Source organism: Schistocerca serialis, chromosome 4, assembly GCF_023864345.2.
Source record: "Schistocerca serialis cubense isolate TAMUIC-IGC-003099 chromosome 4, iqSchSeri2.2, whole genome shotgun sequence".
NCBI lineage: Eukaryota > Metazoa > Arthropoda > Insecta > Orthoptera > Acrididae > Schistocerca > Schistocerca serialis.
In genome coordinates, this window is record NC_064641.1 from 638,791,501 (window position 1) to 638,811,039 (window position 19,539).

Below are 19,539 nucleotides of genomic sequence, written 5' to 3' on the forward strand. Positions count from 1 at the left end.
TGCCTCCTGCATATGGTGGCCTCCTGACCTATTCAGCAGAACCAGAAACCCAACCACCCTATGGCGCAAGTTGAGGAATCTCCAGCTTACACAGTCACAGATCCAGCTGAGCCTCTGATTCAGACCCTCCATTGGGCTCTGCACCAGAGGTCCACAATCGGTCCTGTCGACTATGCTCTGCTTTCATCTCACACGCAAGACTGGCAGTCTTTACCACTTCTGTTAGCCACTCAAAATCAGAGAGAATCTCTTCCAATCCAAAGTGACACACATCGCTGGTACTGACATAACCACCACCTGCAGTTGGTTGCATTGCTTATGGCAGGACCTATTCCATGTCTGGAATGACTCCACCTGGTATGCACATGGAGTGAACTCTGTGATCTGCAGCTGAAACAATAACTGATTTCTCACATGTTCTGAGAACAATGGTCTTCTCTGGCCCTTTTCACTTAAGAAACATACTGGAAACATCAACTACAGTGAAGCAATGAACCAAAGATAAGTTCTGGTCAGTGTTTATTATTTTGAACAAATTTCAAGAACATTGATTTCAGTTGCCATTGACAGAAGTAATATTCTGTAAAGACATTTACTTTGAATTATTTTCAGTTGACAGGATTTATCTCCAACAAGAAGTTTACAGAGCGGCTTGGAATGGGATACATCATATGTAAACTCACCCAGAAATTGGATATTCAATGAAACAGGACTCAACTGACCAAATGGCTTTCTTCAGTTTCTCCATAGTCCAGGTGTTATGGCTTCAGCACCATGTTTTCCAAACCCTGTACATGTATATGACACATATACAGCAAACAGATCCCCTATGATTTTTCATTGAGAGTATACTAGTTTCCTCTTTAGAATAAACCTACTTCGTCTTTCTATATGGTGGTGATGATTTCATTGTTTATGTTGTATGAAACTGTTTGCTAGATTTGATGGTGGAGGGAGGGAAGGAAGGAGGAGTGAAAGACAGAGACAGAGATGTTAATTTATGGCTTAATTTTGACAAGCTGTCTGTACGTGCAAATTTAATTCATGCAGGTTTTTTAACTAATGATAATAATGTTAGATTCCATTTAACATTGGTATTTTGATATGCTTGACACATGAACCATGGACCTTGTGGTGGTGGAGTGTCTTGCATGCCTCAATGATACAGATAGCCATACCTAGGTGAAACCACAATGAAGGGGTATCTGTTGAGAGGCCAGACAAACGTGTGGTTTCTAAAGAGAAGTAGCAGCCTTTTCAGTAGTTGCAGGGGAACAGCCTCGATGATTGTCTGTTCTGGCTTTGTAACATCAACCTGCCAAGCTAGTACTGCAAACGGCTTACAGCAAGGGGAAACTATAGCCATAATTTTTTTCACATGCATTGTGTGCGGTGTATGGCTAAACAAAGATGATGTCCTCTCAGGTAAAATATCTTGGAGGTAAAATAGTCTCTCATTTGGATCTCCAGCCAGGGAGTGGTCAGCAGCATGTCATCATCAGGAGAAATGATACTGGGATCCTACGGATCGAGCATGGGATGTTAGGTACTTTAATCAGGTTGGTAGATTAGAGAATTTAAAAAGGGAAATGAACAGGCTGAAGTTAGTTATAGCAGAGATTAATGAAGTTCAGTGGCAGGACAAACAGGATTTCTTTTTGGTGAGTACGGGCCTATAAACACAAAATCAAATATAGGTAATCCATGAGAAAGTCTAATAATGAATACAAAAACAGGAATGCATATAAACTACTATGAGCAGCATAGTGAATGCATTATCATAGCCAAGACAGATACAAAGCCACCATTCTCCAGTGCAGAACAAGTTTATATGCCAACTAACTCTGCAGATGATGAAGAGACTGAAAAAAAAATGTATGATCAGATAAAATAAATTATGCAGATAGTTAAAGGAAATAAAAATTTAATTCTAATGGGGGACTGGAAATCAATAGCAGGAAAGGAAGAGATGGAAAAATAGTATGTTAATATGGCCTCAGGGAAAGGAATGAAAGAGAAATCCACCTGACAGAATTTTCTACAGACCATAATTTAATCATTGATAACACTTGTTTTAAGAAACATGAAAGATTGCAGAACCATTAAACTGCAAGACATTTCCAGGAGCAGCTGTGGCCTCCATCCACAATTTACTGCTTATAAACCATAGATTAAAAAGGAACAAATTGCACAAGGCAGTAAATTAAAGAGATGGAACCTGTTTAAGTTGAAAGAAGTTATTTACAGTTTCAGAGAGAGTATTATGCAATGGTTGACTGAAAAAGATGAAAGAAAGCAGAATGGGTAGCTTTAAGAGATCAAATAGTGAAGGCAGGAGAGGAGCAAGTAGGTAAAAGGACAAGATCAAATAGAAATTTATTTGATGAAAGGGGAAGATGTAAAAATGCACCAAGTGAAGCACGTGAAAGAGAATAAAAATGTCTGAAAACTGAGATTGAGAGGCAGTGCAAAATGGCTAAGCAGGAATGGCTAGAGGACAAATGCAGGAATTTAGAGGTGTATTTCACTAGGGGAAAGATAGATACCACCTACAGGAAGACTAAAGAGATGTGTGGCAGCTGTATGTATATCACGAACTCAGATGGAAAACCAGGTCTAAGTAGAGAAGGAAAAGCTGAAATGTGGAAGGAGTCTGCAGAGGCTCTGTTCAAGGAAGATGAACTTGAATGCAACATTATAGAAATGGACGAGGACATAGACAAAGATGTGATGGGAGATATGACACTGCAAGAAGAATATGACAGAGCACTGACAGAAGCAAGGCCCCTGGAATAGACAACATTCTGCCAGAACTACTGATAGCCTTGGGAAACCCAGCCATGATAGAACTCTTCTATGTGTTGTGCATGTTGTGTGAGACAGGTGAAATACCCTCAGACTTCAAGAAGAATGTAATGATTCCAATTCCAAAGAAAGCAGGTGCTGACAGTTGTTTATGTTAACAAATTATCAGTTTAATAAGACATAGTTGCAAAATTCTAGCAATAATTCTTTACATAAAAATGGAAAACTGATAAAACACTAACCTTAGAGAAGATCAGATTGGATTCTGGAGAAATGCAGGAATGTGCAAGGCAATACTGACTCTATGACTTAACTCAGAGGACAGATTAAGGAAAGACAAATCTACATTCAAAGCATTTGTAGACTTGGAGAAAGCGTTTGGCATTGTTGGCTGGAAAGCACTCTCTGAAATTACGAAGGTAGCAGAGGTAAAATACAGGGAATTAAGTCTATTTACAACTTGTACAGAAACCAGATGGCAGTAGTAAGAGTCAATGAAACAAACAGATGCTGAGAACGCCTATGATTGTAATTTTTGTTGCGGACTGGATGTCATTACAACTCTTCAATAATAATAATTCCAAGTCACTCAATGGTCTCACTCAAGTCTTTCAACTGGATGCCACTTCAGCAACTTATGTGGGATCTGCAGTTTATCGTGGAATGGAACCATACCCTGCAAATTTTCGGATTGTTGGGAGGTAAAGAGTAGGTTCATAGGAGGCTGAAATATTTTATGGTCTGACTGGGATTACATCTGCAATCTTTCAGTTTCCAAGCATGCACTTTACCAGTAGACCACTGAGCTTGCCACCTCTTTAATGAAAAGGGTATCATCTGAGGGAAATCAGGTAAAACTCTGAAGATAATATTTTCTATTTTGCATTTTTAACGTGTTTGTTTTTATTATTCAGCTAAGTATACCAAATCTGCTCTCACAGAGAAAGGGGACAACCTACAGATGGCCACAGATGGCATAATGTAACATAATTGACTCACAGAAAAGGAAACATAAAACATTCATATCATCTGATCCACTTTTAGAGGAATTTCAGTGTAACCATGTGGCCATTTTGTTTCAACATCAGGAGGAAGTGAGGAATGAAAAAGTTACAAAAGGAGCAAATATAGAAACAGGCCTTTATATCACCACATAAAAATAAAATGTATCACAAAGAACAGGAAAATATTACCAAAAAAAAATTTTAGGAACAGATACAGAAATTCTCAAAGCCAAGAAAAAAAGATTTTTTAAAAAAAGTTGACATACAGTTGGAAGAATTGGGTGAAATTTAATCTAAATTGGTCAAGTCAGCTCATGAAGTCACCACAACACAGAGAACAAAGGAACACACATGATAGAATTCACAACGTGAAGAAGCACTATAAATAAGGAAGTTTTGAAATAAAAACAATCTAGGCTTGTATGTAAGTTGTTAAAATATAAACTTTATTAATCAGTAACCAGTTTAGATCATGGTCCGGTCATCATCACACCATTAAAACTCCATGATGATGGCTCGAGAGAGTGGCAAGGATCAGCCCACTATGTAAAGACAATAAACAGTGGTTATCGGCAGGCTGATCCTTGCCACTCTCTCCAACCATCATCGTGGAATTTTAATGGACAGTTTATGATCGTATCATGGTCAAAACCAGTTTGAAGATTTACAGTTGTCATATTTTCAGCAAATTCAACAAATTATTAAAGAACTAGAAAACAACAAAGCTCTAGGGAAAGACAGTGTTGTTGCAGAAATGTCGAAGGATGCACATGATGGAACTGTTAGGCAACCACAAAAGCAATCAATAACATATAGGAAACTGAAAAAATACAAGAAGACTGGAAAATATGACTTACTCATCCTTTACACAAAAAGGGTGACAAAACAGATGTAAACACATACTGAGGAATATCTCTTCCCCGAGTCACATATAAATTCTGTCAAAAGCTGACCAAAGTAGATTGGAAAATCAAATGGAGGAGCAATTAAGGAAATACCAGGGAGTGTTTAGGAGAAGAAGATCATGCATTGAACAAATACCAAACTTAAAGCTCTTAATTGGGTATCAGAAACACTGAGCCCAAATTGTTTATGTGTCCTCTGTTGATTTTAGAAGAGCTCATATTTATGTCAATAGAGATACACTGAATTCAGAGCTGACAATAAAACAATGACAATCATCAAGCAAACTTTGACTCATACAACTTCCAAAGTCAAATTTTTAGGTGAAAGAACAAAACTTTTGAAACTAAAACAGGGATGAAGCAGGGGGACTGGCTGACTCCATTACCATTCAATTGCATTTTAGAGAAAGTAGTACAAGAATGGAGAAAATAACAGTTAACACTAAAAGACAGTTCTCATGCAAGAGACCTGTATGACCTGATGAGAATTCACAATCTAAGCTTGGAAGTGAAAAATCCCATAAGGCGCTGTTCCACTTTAGAAACCCTGATAGACCATGTTATCACAAATATACATCAGTCTATATAAAAAGTTACTGGATTAAATACTGTAATTTGAAACCATTCAGGACTGTCACTGAAGTAATGGACATCTCAGAACACAATGAAGTCATATTTACGGAAGTAAGACAGATGGAAGAAACCAATATAAATACGTTAAATATTATGATTAGATCAGAAAAATAGAGTAATATGTATATTGCAAAATTAACTGATGAATGCAGGAAAGCTTTCAACTCAAAAACTATTACATAAATACTGTATACACCAAGAAAAACAAAAATGTACCTAATGAGGAAGTTGGGTAAGGAACAGAGCACATTAAAAAAAAAAAAAAAAAAAAAAAAAACACTCCAATGCAGTCCACCAGAACAGAAAGAGTGGTTACTGGAGATAGTTAACAAAACCAAATCAGTGTACTTCAAGAAACCAACTGAAAGTCCACATAATACAGCAAAGATTATCTGGCCTTTCAGTAATGGAGATAGAAATGTAGTGAGCAGCACAAACAGTGGAAACATATGCAAGTGTGAAGGCTTTTGTAGCCATTGTCCTTGTAGGTAAAATGTTGTAGGTTGTTAGGCATGCCACTGTATTTTTCAATTTTTTCTACATGACTGACATTTTGATCCATCTGCTGGGCTCTTATTCAGGATCCCGTAATGTTCCCAGTAAGCTGAACACTCAGCCAGCAATGAAGACTGCAAGACCCTGAAGAAGATCTCAGCAGATGGGTCAAAAGATGGTAGCATAGAAGAAAGTGAAGATTCGCCTACAACAGACAATAAATGAGAAAGGGAAGACCCACATGAGGTGGTTCCATTTTCAGTGAACACTACACCACTGTAGTAAACAAACTCAGGTGGCAAAATGCCACAAAGAAAAAATAATAGAAAATAATCTAAATGTAATATGTTTGCTCCATTATTATACAGAGAACAGAGTAGTATGAAAACTAATAAGTAGGATGAAAACAAAAAATATAGAATTACTGCTCATGGTATTTAGAACAGTCACTGACACATTTTTAATAAACAAGTCTGTGGAAGATTCTCTGAAGCCCTCAAAGCCAATAGAGTGATTGATTACATGGTGTGATCAAAAAGTATTGGAAGGAAGGAAGATTGGGTACCAATAACAGTGAGGTCATTAGAGATGGAGCACAATCTCGGATTGTGTCAAGGGTGGGGAAGGAAATCAGCAATGCCCTTTCAAAGGAACAGGTGCATGCCAGCAGAAATGTTCATGCTGAAAATAAAGTTGGGGATGCAGACCTACATGAGACAAGCAGTTACAAGTTCTTGGGAATGGTAGTCAACAAGGACTTGTTTTGGGAAAAACAAATAGATAATGTAGCACCGTCACTAAGTTTTGGCATGATTGAATAATTGCCTCTGCCACAGATAATGCAAGAGGTTTTGGAAGCAAGCGAGATCAGAGCTGACCAAATGCAGTTGCAACTGGAGCTAGCTGCTGATAAGGCAAATACTGGCTCCAAGGTACTAAGTCAATTACTACGTGCTGCAACTCACTGGAGGAACCAGAGGCATAATAGGAATGATACTGCAGAAAAGCAGAGCCACTACAGCCTGTGTGATCTAGCTGTCTTACACCTGAGTTGTAGTTTGTTGTTGCTTGCGCAACATTAACCCAAGCTGTAACAAAACAAGGACAGGCCAAGTCTGTATAAATACTTGTAATTCCTCATCGAAGTCTGCCAGTCGCAAGTCCTGAGGGGGAACTATGTTGACCTAAGAGCCTATGAGTCTACAAGGATCAACAAGTCACCGGCTTCAGACTCTGCCACTACTAATTGCAGCACTGTTGCTTGCATCATGCCTGATGATGTGGATTTAGCACCCTCCAACCAGCAGGCTACCTGAGGCCCTACTTCAGCTGATGCCAGCTTCCTACCTTAGGAGTCAACCATACAAGCCTGGGGTCTTGCAGCCACTCAGCCATCGTTTCCTGTTCAGGGAAAACGCTATGCTGCCTGCATTTGTTTGTGTGGGTGGATTCTGATGCTGCTGTGAGCATCTAACCCATACTAGGGCTACAGTGTGATTCGGCATGCCTTAGCACACATCATCAAGTGCAACTGGATAGCCTTTAGTCTGCAGTCTGGGCAAACTGCTTGCCACCAGCTGCTACATACAGTTAGCACTGTTGCAAGGTCATTGCTATCATTAATTTATTGCGCAATGCTACTGATGGTCGTACCTCTTCTCCGACTGCCTACAACTTACCTACTGGGGACATTGACTTCTCTGAAGATCACTGTGACTGCTGTAGTTTATTGAGTAATAAATGAATATACCAATCCTGATGTTTTCATTTTGATGTGAGAGATGACTACTAGGCTCCAAAAGGACCCTACCCAGAATGGTGTACTACTGGCTTCCTGACACTAATAAGTCAGTACCATCACCCACCACAGAAGCCATCCACTCCCAGCCATTGCAGTAATATAGGTCTAATCAAACCTATTCCTAATGAGGATGTTGTCTAATACAGTAAATGAAGACACATTAATAAAGATGTACTACCATCTCATCTATGCATTCTTGTCACATAATGTACCGATTTAGTGTCTTGCTGCCAACAATCATATTGAAAGAACAGTTAAGCTTCAAAAGAAAGCTTTGAGGTATATTGTAAAGTTACATATATAAATGATTATTTACCTTAAAGAATATTGCACCAAATCCCCAAATAAAGCTTTGCATACGTATAACACTAGAAACTGGACCGATTACCATATGACAAGTAAACGAGTGAAAGCAAAAGCTAAGGTCCTTATAGAAGGAGAGTGTATTTTTTACAATATGCTCCCAGATGACATAAAGAGTATAAAAATATTGTCAGCATTTACAAGAAAATTAAAATATTACTTGCTATGAATTGTCACTACAGCATATCAGAACACCGACACAAACTTCACAGCACCTAAACACAAAACTGTATGTGCTTATGGGTAAATGTGTGTGTGTGAGTGAAGAAAAGAATTAACAACGAAGTTGTATTATCATATTTGTTGTCTGTTTTTCATTTTTGTGTATTTAAATATTCTAATTAAACAATGGAAACTTCAGTTAGAAATCTTTACAATATAGGGAAAGACAGATTGCTATTTACCATTTAAAAAAAATTATGTCAAGTTGCAGACAGGCACAATTAAAAGTTGCTGACATAAAGCTTTCGGCCACAGCCTTCATCAGTAAAAGAGAGACACACACCATTCACACACACAAGCAAGCACAGTTCATGCAACATATGACCATCAACTCCAACATCTCGGGCCGGAATGTCATTTACCTATAAGCACATACAGTTTGTGTTTAGGTGCTGTGATGTTTGTGTAGGTATTATGATATACTGTAGCGACAATTCATAGCATGTAGCATTCTGGCCCGAGATGCTGGAGTTGGCGGTTATGTGGTGTGAGGTTTGCTCGCTTGTGAGTGAGTGTGTGTGTGTGTGTGTGTGTGTGTGTGTGTGTGTGTGTGTGTGTGTGTGTGTGTGTGTGAATGGTGTTTGTCTCTCTTTTAATGATGAAGCCTGTGGCTGAAAGCCTTATGTAAGTGCCTTTTAATTGTGCCTGTATGCAACTTTATATGTCTTCCTTACAATAAGTAAAATCTGTCTTTTCCTATACTTTAAATATTCTCATTGTTAGTAGACAAACACGAAATAGTAATAAATATTATGTGAAAGAAGTTAGGACAAAACATAAAACAAAAAGAATAACTCTCCATGAAGATGAACCATGTACATATATATTTAACTTTATATGTGGGTGAAAATGTATTTAGGTACTTTTTGCTTTGGTAAGTAGTGTGAATATTTCTGTTTCTGTGTGCACCTGTATAGCTGTAACCAGGTGAGTAACAAATAACAGTGCTGTTTCTTGCTTGTTTTTAAATGGTAATGTCTGATATCATGTAAAATGATCTAAGGGCAAATAAATAAATAAAATATAATAAATTGTGCAAAGAACAGCAAAAGTTTGGAGAAAGAAGTAGACTCACTAGTTGGAAACAGTTTTAAGTGTTGCATTGGTCCAAGACAAATTGTGTGAACTGAATGTGCTACAGAGGCTGGTATTACACTAGGTTGCAGCCACTGGCAGACTGTTTGACAGTTAACCATATTGAGGGCTGCACCAAAGGGAAGATAACTACATGGGTGAAAATCTGCTTAAAACCATTACAAATCTAGATTTCTTAAATATAGTGTTTTAATAATGTGTTTATCACATCTGCTCCCGTTTTTCTTGTTTCAGGTTGTAAAATGATACACTCCTTTTGCTAATATTAGATTAGATTAGATTTACTTTCATTACAATTAATCCATAGTGAGGAGGTACTCCAGGATGTAGAACATCTCAGAAAAACAATAATACATGACAAATATTTACAACTGAAACAAATAAGCTAATGTACCTTCCGCAGGTCCCAAGTGGCACGATTGTCATTTTTTTTTTTTTTTTTTTTTTTTTTTTTTTTTAATGAACACCATATGAAAGAATCATTTTACAAACACTAATGCACTGAATTTAAAATAAAAAAGTGTTTTTTATTTATATGGTTATAAACATGTAATAGAACTACTATAATACTTACTTATAATGAACACATTACTGCACTGAAATGGTGCGGAAATTAGATTGTATACACTATGATAAATTTTATTTCTCCTTAATTATTATAAAATTCAACTGTTATTCAAAACTCACCTGGATTGTAACTATGGAAATGAATGCTTTAGTATGATTTGTGTATATATCATTTTGTTCATCTTGGAGGATCTCAAAAAGATCAATTTTGAATGGATACAGTGACTCTGCACATTGTCTTATGATGTCTTTTAAGACTGATAGTTGCAGAAATATCCTTCCTGCTGCCGGCCATTGGCTACCAAGTCCAGAGAAAATAAACCACACTGATTTTCTTTGTTTGTTGCAGACCTGTTAAGGAATATAAAATGAAGATTAGCTGGTGAAATACCTGCTAAATAACAGAAGTTCAGTGCAAATTATAGTTGTATACACTCTGTTATATGTTTTCTACTGTAATTAAAAAAATTGTATTTACCCATCATATTAAGAGATATAAGGTAACTTTTTTGGTAAACAAACCATTGTTCTTCACAGTAAAACTAAGATTCAGGATTTCATAAACAATATGCCACTATCTGAACTTGCTTGTAAGTTCTACGTTCTGTTGACACAATTCACATCACATCATAATGTTTGTAGTAATTGCGATCAATGGAACAAACAACTACCTAATAATGAAGAATTTCACTTACTTGTACGTCTTGCAGGCTGCTGCCATTGGGATTCATCACCATGTAGCCCCTCCAGTCATGTCGTATGATGTTTACTGAGTGTATTTCTTGTATAAGTGCTTGGAATGCATGATTTTTATTCTCATCTTGAAGCTGCTCATGTAAAACAGAAGGGTAGGCTAAATATCTGGCTTGAAAGCTATCCTGGTCAAGATCTTCTACTCTTATGGTTTTGAACTAATAATTTGGAATTATAACATTAGATACATAAACAGTATAATATAAACATTTATTAACCATAAACATCATTAAGGGCAAATTATAATAAATTTTTATGTTTTATATTATATGTATATGTACAATTCTCATCGAATGTAGCATTAAAATTAAATGAAAATAGTCGCAAAATATGCACTTAGTAAAAGATTCTTTCTCATCTCCCACATTCTTAATTCCAGTATCAACCCATTATAATGGGATATGATATTCAGAATAACATAAATTTAGCTGTTTCACTACAGGAGACATAAGGGATTAAAGCCATTTGATTCCATTAGACAAAAATGTGTACACAGGACCTCAACTACAAACTCTGTTTCCTGGAAAAAGCTTTTTAACTAAGCAGTTGAATTTCATATAGTACAGTATAGAATAGTACTTTGTTGATCATTTTTTATCTTTTCTGTATATAGTTACAGTGAGATAGCCTATAGCAACTACTACACACTGACACCACAGTCAGCATGGGTGATAGCCACTCACATCGAAGTTTGCGCATGAGTGCGAAATGAAGACAAAAAATGCTGTCCTTATGCAGAACATTTTTACCGCTAGGGGTGCAGTGATTCGCCTTCAGTGATGAGCCACATATGATCTTAGAATAGCAGAGCAACTATCGATTTTTACCCTTTGTTTTTTTTAGAGATTCTGTGACTCTCATCAATGTAGTAACTCTTACACAACTGTGAATGTGGAGAGTTAACAAAACTATTTGAAGTTCCATCTCATCTTCGATTGTACGGAAGTTCAAGTGCAGGATTTTCTCACATAGTTATACCTCTCATCAGTGGTGACCCCTAAATGATTTTGTCGTATGGAATTAGCAAACATTGATGGAACCATCTATGGTATCACACCTGGCAGTGCGCCTCCCACCCTTTTGGCCCCACAATCCCGTATTGTGGTTTGCTCAGGTGGAGGCAAGCTTTTCCTACACTGGAATAACTGTCAATAACACAAAATTTTCTTTGGTCATAAGCCAGCTAGACCAGTGTTATGCTATGGAGGTCCAAGACATAATAACAGCTCCTCTGACAGAAAACACCTATGACAGATTAAAAGCAGAGCTCAACGTCATATAGCGGCTTCACAGGAAGATCACATACGCCAGGTATTGACTCAAGAAGAAATGAGTGACAGGAAACTCTCACAATACCTTCGCCATCTTCACGACAAAGTGGACATTGGCACCATTCCTGACAACCTCCTACACACGATTTGGAGTAATCGTCTGCCAGCCCAGGGAAAAGTCATCATTGCTACACAGTCGGGCATGTCACTGGACGCGGTTGCGGAACTTGCTGACCACATTCAAGATGCCATCATGCCATGCTAGCAGGTCAGTACAGTAACTATTCCTTCCAGTGTTATGTCCATAACCCCTACAGTGTTGTGTGCCGATTACAATGCCCTGGCCACTAAGGTAGATCTCTTAAGTGCACAGATGGCAGCTTTGCTTTCACGTCATAATACGAGCCACTGTAGTCAGCATAGCTGATTACATTCAAGGAGTCACTCTACTTCACATACTATGTCAGAGTCAGGCCCCACAGTTTTCTGGTACCACCGCAGATATGGCAAGCAGGCGGAAAAGTGTACAAGCCCATCCACTTTCCTAAATGAGAACAACGGTCATCAGTAGGCACCACCAACTGCCCCAACACCTCTCACTGCCTAATTATAAAGGATTGAACCACGGGAAGGAAATACCTAACTGATACTGGAATAATGAGAACAACGGTCGTCAGTAGGCACCACCAACTGCCCCAACACCTCTCGCTGCCTAATTATAAAGGATCGAACCACGGGAAGGAAATACCTAATTGATACTGGATCTGATCTGTTTTACCAAGGAAGTCAATCCACTTCTACAGGCCATGCAAGGCAGTCAGCTTAGAAGCTGCAAACAATACGGAGATCCCAACTTACAGTACACGGCGAATCTAGGCCTGCGTAGGCAATTTACATGGAATTTCACAGTAATGGATGTGGCTGAGGCAATAATAGGTGCTGACTTCTTAGCGTATTTCAAACTTTTGCCTGATGTATCTAATGCCTGCTTTGTGGGCAGCCTTACTGGTCTGACGACCTCCAGATATCACCGTGGTACTAGAACCAGTAGCATCAAGCTTGTGCAAGTAGCAGATGAAGAGTATCGTGGAATTTTGTAAGATTTTCTGGCCTTAACTAGACCACAAGGAATGCCACAACAGGTGTTGCATGACACTGTCCACCACATCAAAACTACTGATGGACCACATGTGTCATGTCGCAAATGCAGATTAGCATCTGTATGCCTTGCAATAGCAAAGGCAGAGTTTGATCTTATGTTGAAGGAGGGAATTATTCGCCCATCATCTAGTCTGTGGGCATGAGCATTACACCTAGTACCTAAAAAAGGTGAAGTCTGGCGTCCATGCGGCAATTATCAAGCACTGAATGCTAGGACTATTCCCGACCGCTACCTGGTACCATTAGTACATGACTACAATAATGCTCTTCATGGCTCAACAATATTTAGCATCACTGATTGTGTGAAGGCCAACATGTAAATCCTGGTCATGCCAAAGGACATTCCCAAGATGGCTATAATTACACCCCTTGATTGTTCTACTCAAAGTTTTTGACTTTCGTGTTGTGGAACACTGCATGGAACTGGCAGCGGTTTATAGATTCCATCTTGTGTAGTAGAGGCCATCTTATAACTGCCAAAGCCTACCACCATAAAAGAGCAATGCAGATACCTTGGGATGCTGAATTTTTACCAGCATCACTTACCACATACCGCCGAGCAACTATCGCCTTTAAATGCAGCACTATCAGGCACAAAGGTACAAGGTAATGCTCCTGTGCAAAGGAATGAGATTATGGACGTGGCATTCAAAGCAATGAAAGACAGCCTTGCTCATGCCACCCTACTCACTCACCCAAAACTTGACGCTCCGTTTGCCTTAGTGGCAAAAGGCAGCCAGTTTGCAATCGGCTCGGCTTTACAAAAATGGGTAGATGGTGCATGGCATCTGTTGGCATATTTTTCACATAAATTGATGCCTTCACAGCAGTGCTGGAGTGCATATGATAGGGAGTTGTTACCAATTGATCAAGCATTTCAAGTCACAGGTTGAAGCACAGGATTTCGCAATTTATACTGACCACAAACCATTGGTATACACATTCAGTAAGAACAGTGATGATTGCTCACCACATCAGTACTCTCAACTAAAGTTTATAAGCCAATTCACTACAGACTTGCAAGCACATTTCCAGATAGACCAACATGGTGGCTGACTGCTTAACCAGAGTATCTGGTGTTTCACAACCACTGAACATGACGGAGCTAGCAGTAGCACAGAAAGAAAACCACGAACCACAAGCAGTATTATGCAATGACAAAACTTCACTAAAATTGCAACTGGTCAACATTCTGGGCGAAACTGGCATGGTCTGCTGCGACATACTGCATGGCAGATCATGATCATATGTACCGACCGCATTCTGCCAGACAGTGTTATATAACATCCATAACCTCTGTCACCCTGGAGTGCGCACAATGGTTAAGATGGTGTCAAAGAGGATTGTGTGGCCGGGCATGGACAGAGATTGTCATCAGTGGACTAGAGCTTGCCTGTGCTGCAAGTGATGCAAACTTGCCTGGCACGTGTACGCTCCAATAGGGGAGTTCACAGATGTCAATGAGTGTTTTGCTCACGTTCACCTAGATGTGGTAGGACCACTCCCTTCCTCAGATGTCCATCACTATTTAATGACAATGATCGACAGGTACATGCGTTGGCCGGAAGCAGTACCTAATGATGACACTTCAGCAGAAATGCTAGCAGCAGATTTCATGTCAACATGGCTCGCAAGATTCACCTGTCCTCTCCATATAACAACTGACAGGGGGAGGCAGTTCGAGTCTGAATTGTTCACGCAGCTAGCCAAGTTCTGCAGATACTCGCACCATAAGACCACTGCCTACCACCCAGCTAGTAATGGTATACTGGAAAGATAGCACCGCACTTTGAAGGCGGCACTGATGTGCCACGGGACCACATGGACTTCAGCACTGCCCATTGTCCTGTTTGGTCTGAGGACTGCATACAAACCAGACACTGAGGCTTCACCAGCAGAGCTTGTATGTGGAGAGTCACTGAGTCTACCAAGCAAATTCATCGATGCCACAAAGACATGTGACTTTAACCATCAACCACAATTCCTACATACTTTACATAAGACTGTGGACCGCGTGAAACCAGTGAAAGTCACAAGGCATGGAAAGCATAGGACTTTCGTCCATAAGGATCTGGACACGTGCACGCATGTTATGCTTTGCACAGACACTGTCAAACCACCACTGCAACCACCCTACACTGGACCACACCGTGTGCTGTATAGGAGCTTACATACGATGGACATTCTCATTAATGGCACAAAAGTTACAGTTTCAATAAGTAGAGTTAAACCAGCCTACATGTTCAAAGAGGTGCCGAGTACACTGCCAAAGATTCCGAGAGAGGAGAAGGAAGGGACCACAATCCAGCCTCCCATTCCACCACCACCTCAACCACATCAAGAAAAGTAAAATGCATGATTCACTTGGGAAGACACGTTCATTTTCCTGCCAGGTACCGAGATGACTTACCACTTTCCGCTTTCGCCAAGGGGCTCCTGTAGCAACTACTACGCACTGACACTGGAGTTGGCACATGCGATAGTCACTCATGCCAAAGTTTGCACATGAGTGCGAAATGAAGACAGAAGAATGCTGTCCTTACGCCAAGCATTTTTGCCACTTGGGGCGTAGTGATTCACCTGCAGCAATGTGCCACATTTGCTCTTAGAATAGCATAGCAGTTACTGATTTTTACTTTTTGTTTTTTGTAGAGATTCTGTGACTCTCATTGATATAGTAACGCTTACACAACTGCGAATGTGGAGAGTTAATAAATCTGTTTGAAGTTCCATCTCATCTTTAATTGTACGGAAGTTCAAGTGTGGGATTTTCTCACATAGTTATACATCTCGTCAGTGGTCAGTAACCTGAAACCTCCACCATTTGATGTTTTATGTGATTAAACCATATCTATCTTGTAATAGAACTTGTTTAAGAGGTACATTTTAAGAGTTGCATTTTATTGTTAATGTATGCCCATTTAATTTATAGTAAAGTTTTATCTGTTCTTGCTATGATTCATTTTTCCTCATTTTTTTGTGAAAGTTCTGTACACAGTTGTAGCTTTTGCACAGTATTATCACTTATTGTGAAAAGAAGCTGTTCTTTGTTTTCTATATCTCTTACACAGATGTTATGACCTCCAAGATATATAAACAAGGCAACATAGCATGTCATGATTTTGGAAAAAGTGGCTTACATTGTTTCTGAAAGTTGTATTTCCAACTGTCTTAATAATTCTTCATGTTGTGAAGCATCTTATACTTCCAGAATAGTTTCCTCAAAAAAAATTCATATCTTAGCAATGATTCCACATGTCCACAGTATACATTTTTAATAATCTACTGTGTTCTGCATCCTGTTAGAATTTCAACACAACAACATGTAATACTTATTTTATTAGTTATTTTGTTGGTTATTCATAAGTAGATGTGTCATCTTAGTTGGAAAAGTAAACTATTTTTATAAAAATAACTAAATCATGCATACAATAATATTATCTCATGTAGGGCTAGATTAACCTCTGTTTTTTTAAGTTGTGATATATTGTGTACAATGTCTTTCTCTTCATATTTGCATATAAAGTTACAATTAGTCAAAAAAAAAAAAAAAAAAAAAAAAAAAAAATACTTCCACTCTAGGGATTCTTTTGTAACATACAATTGGTCCCTGCCTGCACTATACAGAAAAACACACTACACTTCACTGCATAGCACTGTGCACACATGTGCACTTTCTCTCTCTCTCTCTCTCTCAGCTGGCATCAAAACCTTAATGATATTTCCACCATTCTATTGAATTCTTCATGCTGACACATTGTTCATTAAGTCCACAATTCATCCCTTTTTGATTATATCTATAGTCCAGAGATTTTAGTGCCATCCGCAGTTTATAGTTGCTTTCTAGTCACAGAGTATTTCTAGAGTTTGTGGGCATTTGCTTTGTGAGGCAAGTACAAATATTACAAGTGGTGTTTTCCTTCTGCATATATTATAAAGCTGTTTTTTGAGAAATACTCTGCGGTATGTGGCATGAATTTTACTTCATTTAGCTCATTTTCAACTTTGCTTCTAATTAGCACATTTGTCTCATCTGAAAATCTAATTCATTTTTGCTTATGTGCAGATGATCCAAATCATTTCATGAAAATTAAGAACATGATTGGGCCTCAGAGTAATCCTTCAGATACATTGTATTTAACTTGCTCTTTTTCAGAGTGGCACACACTCATCCTTTTTCCTGCTTCTACATTTACTTCAACTATTTCTGCCTGTTTGGAAGCTAGGAGTTGTGTATTATATTCTGTATACTTAACAGGTCCATTTAATGAGTTACAGCCCATGGCTCTTAGCTTCAGAAGTCTTTGTGGTGTCTAGAAATATAACTGTTACATTTTATACACTGAAGCACCATAGAAACTGGTATATGCATGTATATTCAAATACAGAGATACATAAACAGGCAGAATATGATGCTGCCATCAGCAATGCCTATATAAGACGACAAGTGTGGGGCGCAGTTATTAGATCCGTTACTGCTACTACAATGGTAGGTTATCAAGATTTAAGTAAGTTTGAACATGGTGTTATAATCGTGACATGAGCAATGGGACACAGTATCTCTGAGGTAGCGATGAAATGGGGATTTTCCCATATGAGCATTTAAAGAGTGTACCATGAATATGAGGAATCCTGCAAAACTTCAAACCTCCAACATCGCTGCAGCTGCAAAAAGATCCTGCAAGAATGGGACCAACAATGGCTGAAGAGAATTGTTCAGCATGACAGAAATGCAATCCTTCCACAAATTGCTGCAGATTTCAATACTGGGCCATCAACAAGTGTCAGCATGTGAATAAATCAATGAAACATCATCAATATGGGCTTTCAGAATCAAAGGCCCACTCATGAACCCTTGATGACTTCACAACAAAATGCTTTATCCCTCGCCTGGGCCTGTCAACACTGACATTGGACTGAGGATGACTGGAAACATGTTGTCTAGTTGGACAAGTTTCATTTCAAATTGTATCAAGCAGATGGACGTGTATGGGTATGGTGATAATCTCACGAATCCATGGACCCTGTTTGTCAGCAGTAGGCTGCCCGGGCTCGTGGAGGCTCTGTAATGGTGTGGGGCATGTTCAGTTGGAGTGTTATGGGACTCATGATATGTCTAAATATGAGTCTGAAAGGTGACACATATGTAAGTGTCCTAACTGATCAGCTGCTTCCATTCATGTCCATTGTGCATTCCAACGGACTTGAGCAATTCCAGCTGGACAATGTGATACCCCACACATCCATAATTTTTGCAGAGTGGCTCCAGGAACACTCTCCTGAGTTTAACCACTTCTGTTGGCCACTAGACTTACCAGACATGAACGATATTGGTCATATCTGGGTTACCTTGCAACGTGTTGTTCAGAACAGATCTCCACCCCTTCATACCCTTACGGATTTACAGGCAACCCTGCAAGATTCATGGTTTCAATTCCCTCCAGCACCACTTTAGACATTATTTGAGTCCATGTCATGTTGTTTTGCAGCACTTCTGCATGCTTGCGGGGGCCCTACATGATACTCAGGTGAACCAGTTTCTTTGGCTCTTCAGTATATATTGCATAATCAAGTCCACACCTCACTGGGAAAATTAAAGATAGCTCTTTCTGTACAGCTACATTCATGAAACAGTACTGTGAGTTACATAACAATTTTTCTTCTATGAACCTTAGAAGTCTTTATGTAAAACATTTGTTTTTCTAATATTTTGATTAAGCTAGATAACAGAAAGAAATATTCCTGATGATAAGAAAGAACTGTAGATATTAATAAGGGATTTGGCTATTACTGCTGCATACATCTTTACAATAAAATTATCAATGCTATCAATTCCAGACAAAAACTTTGATTTTAGTTCACTAGTAACTTTTAACATCTTTTCCTCTTCTGCCAAGCATAGAAGTGTGTATTTTTGTTCATAATGCTTCCTACTTGTTCTCCTCTGTCATTTAGTGTATGCAATTTTGCAATATTTTCTGTTACTTCTGTAAAACTGAAATTCACTTATTTGCTACCTTGTAGGGGTTTGTTAATTTGATTATTCTTCCAGATTAGCAAGGTGGTGCTCTCCACATATTTCCCTATTTCTTTCCTAATACTGTCCCACATTTTCTTCATTTTATTTGGACTATTTCTTGAAATTATCATTTATCATCCTTACAGATATTCTAGTGGTTTTGTTAAGATTATGTTTTATTTATTTATTGTTATTGTACCTGTAGGTCATAGAATTTATTCAGCAAAGCACATCATGATATAGGACAAGTCAATTTGAAAATGATGTTGAGACAGTGTATGATGAGAGATGACAGTAATGGTACATAACTCACATAGCAGAATACATATAGGATCATCATCATTTAAGACTGATTATGCCTTTCAGCGTTCAGTCTGGAGCATAGCCCCCTTATAAAATTCCTCCATGATCCCCTATTAAATGCTAACATTGGTGCCTCTTCTGA

General features: G+C 38.6%; 1 protein-coding gene across 1 annotated transcript in view; it reads right to left on the bottom strand.

Moving 5' to 3' along the window:
* The window catches only part of LOC126474653 (fatty acid synthase-like), a 332,546-nt gene that overhangs the window by 277,883 nt on the left and 35,124 nt on the right, over nucleotides 1-19,539 (bottom strand). The window contains exons 2-3 of the mRNA XM_050102131.1: nucleotides 10,586-10,717; nucleotides 10,011-10,241 (exon numbers count right to left, since the gene is read on the bottom strand). Coding sequence (XP_049958088.1) covers nucleotides 10,011-10,241; nucleotides 10,586-10,717 — 363 coding nt within the window. The remainder of the gene's footprint in view (nucleotides 1-10,010; nucleotides 10,242-10,585; nucleotides 10,718-19,539) is intronic.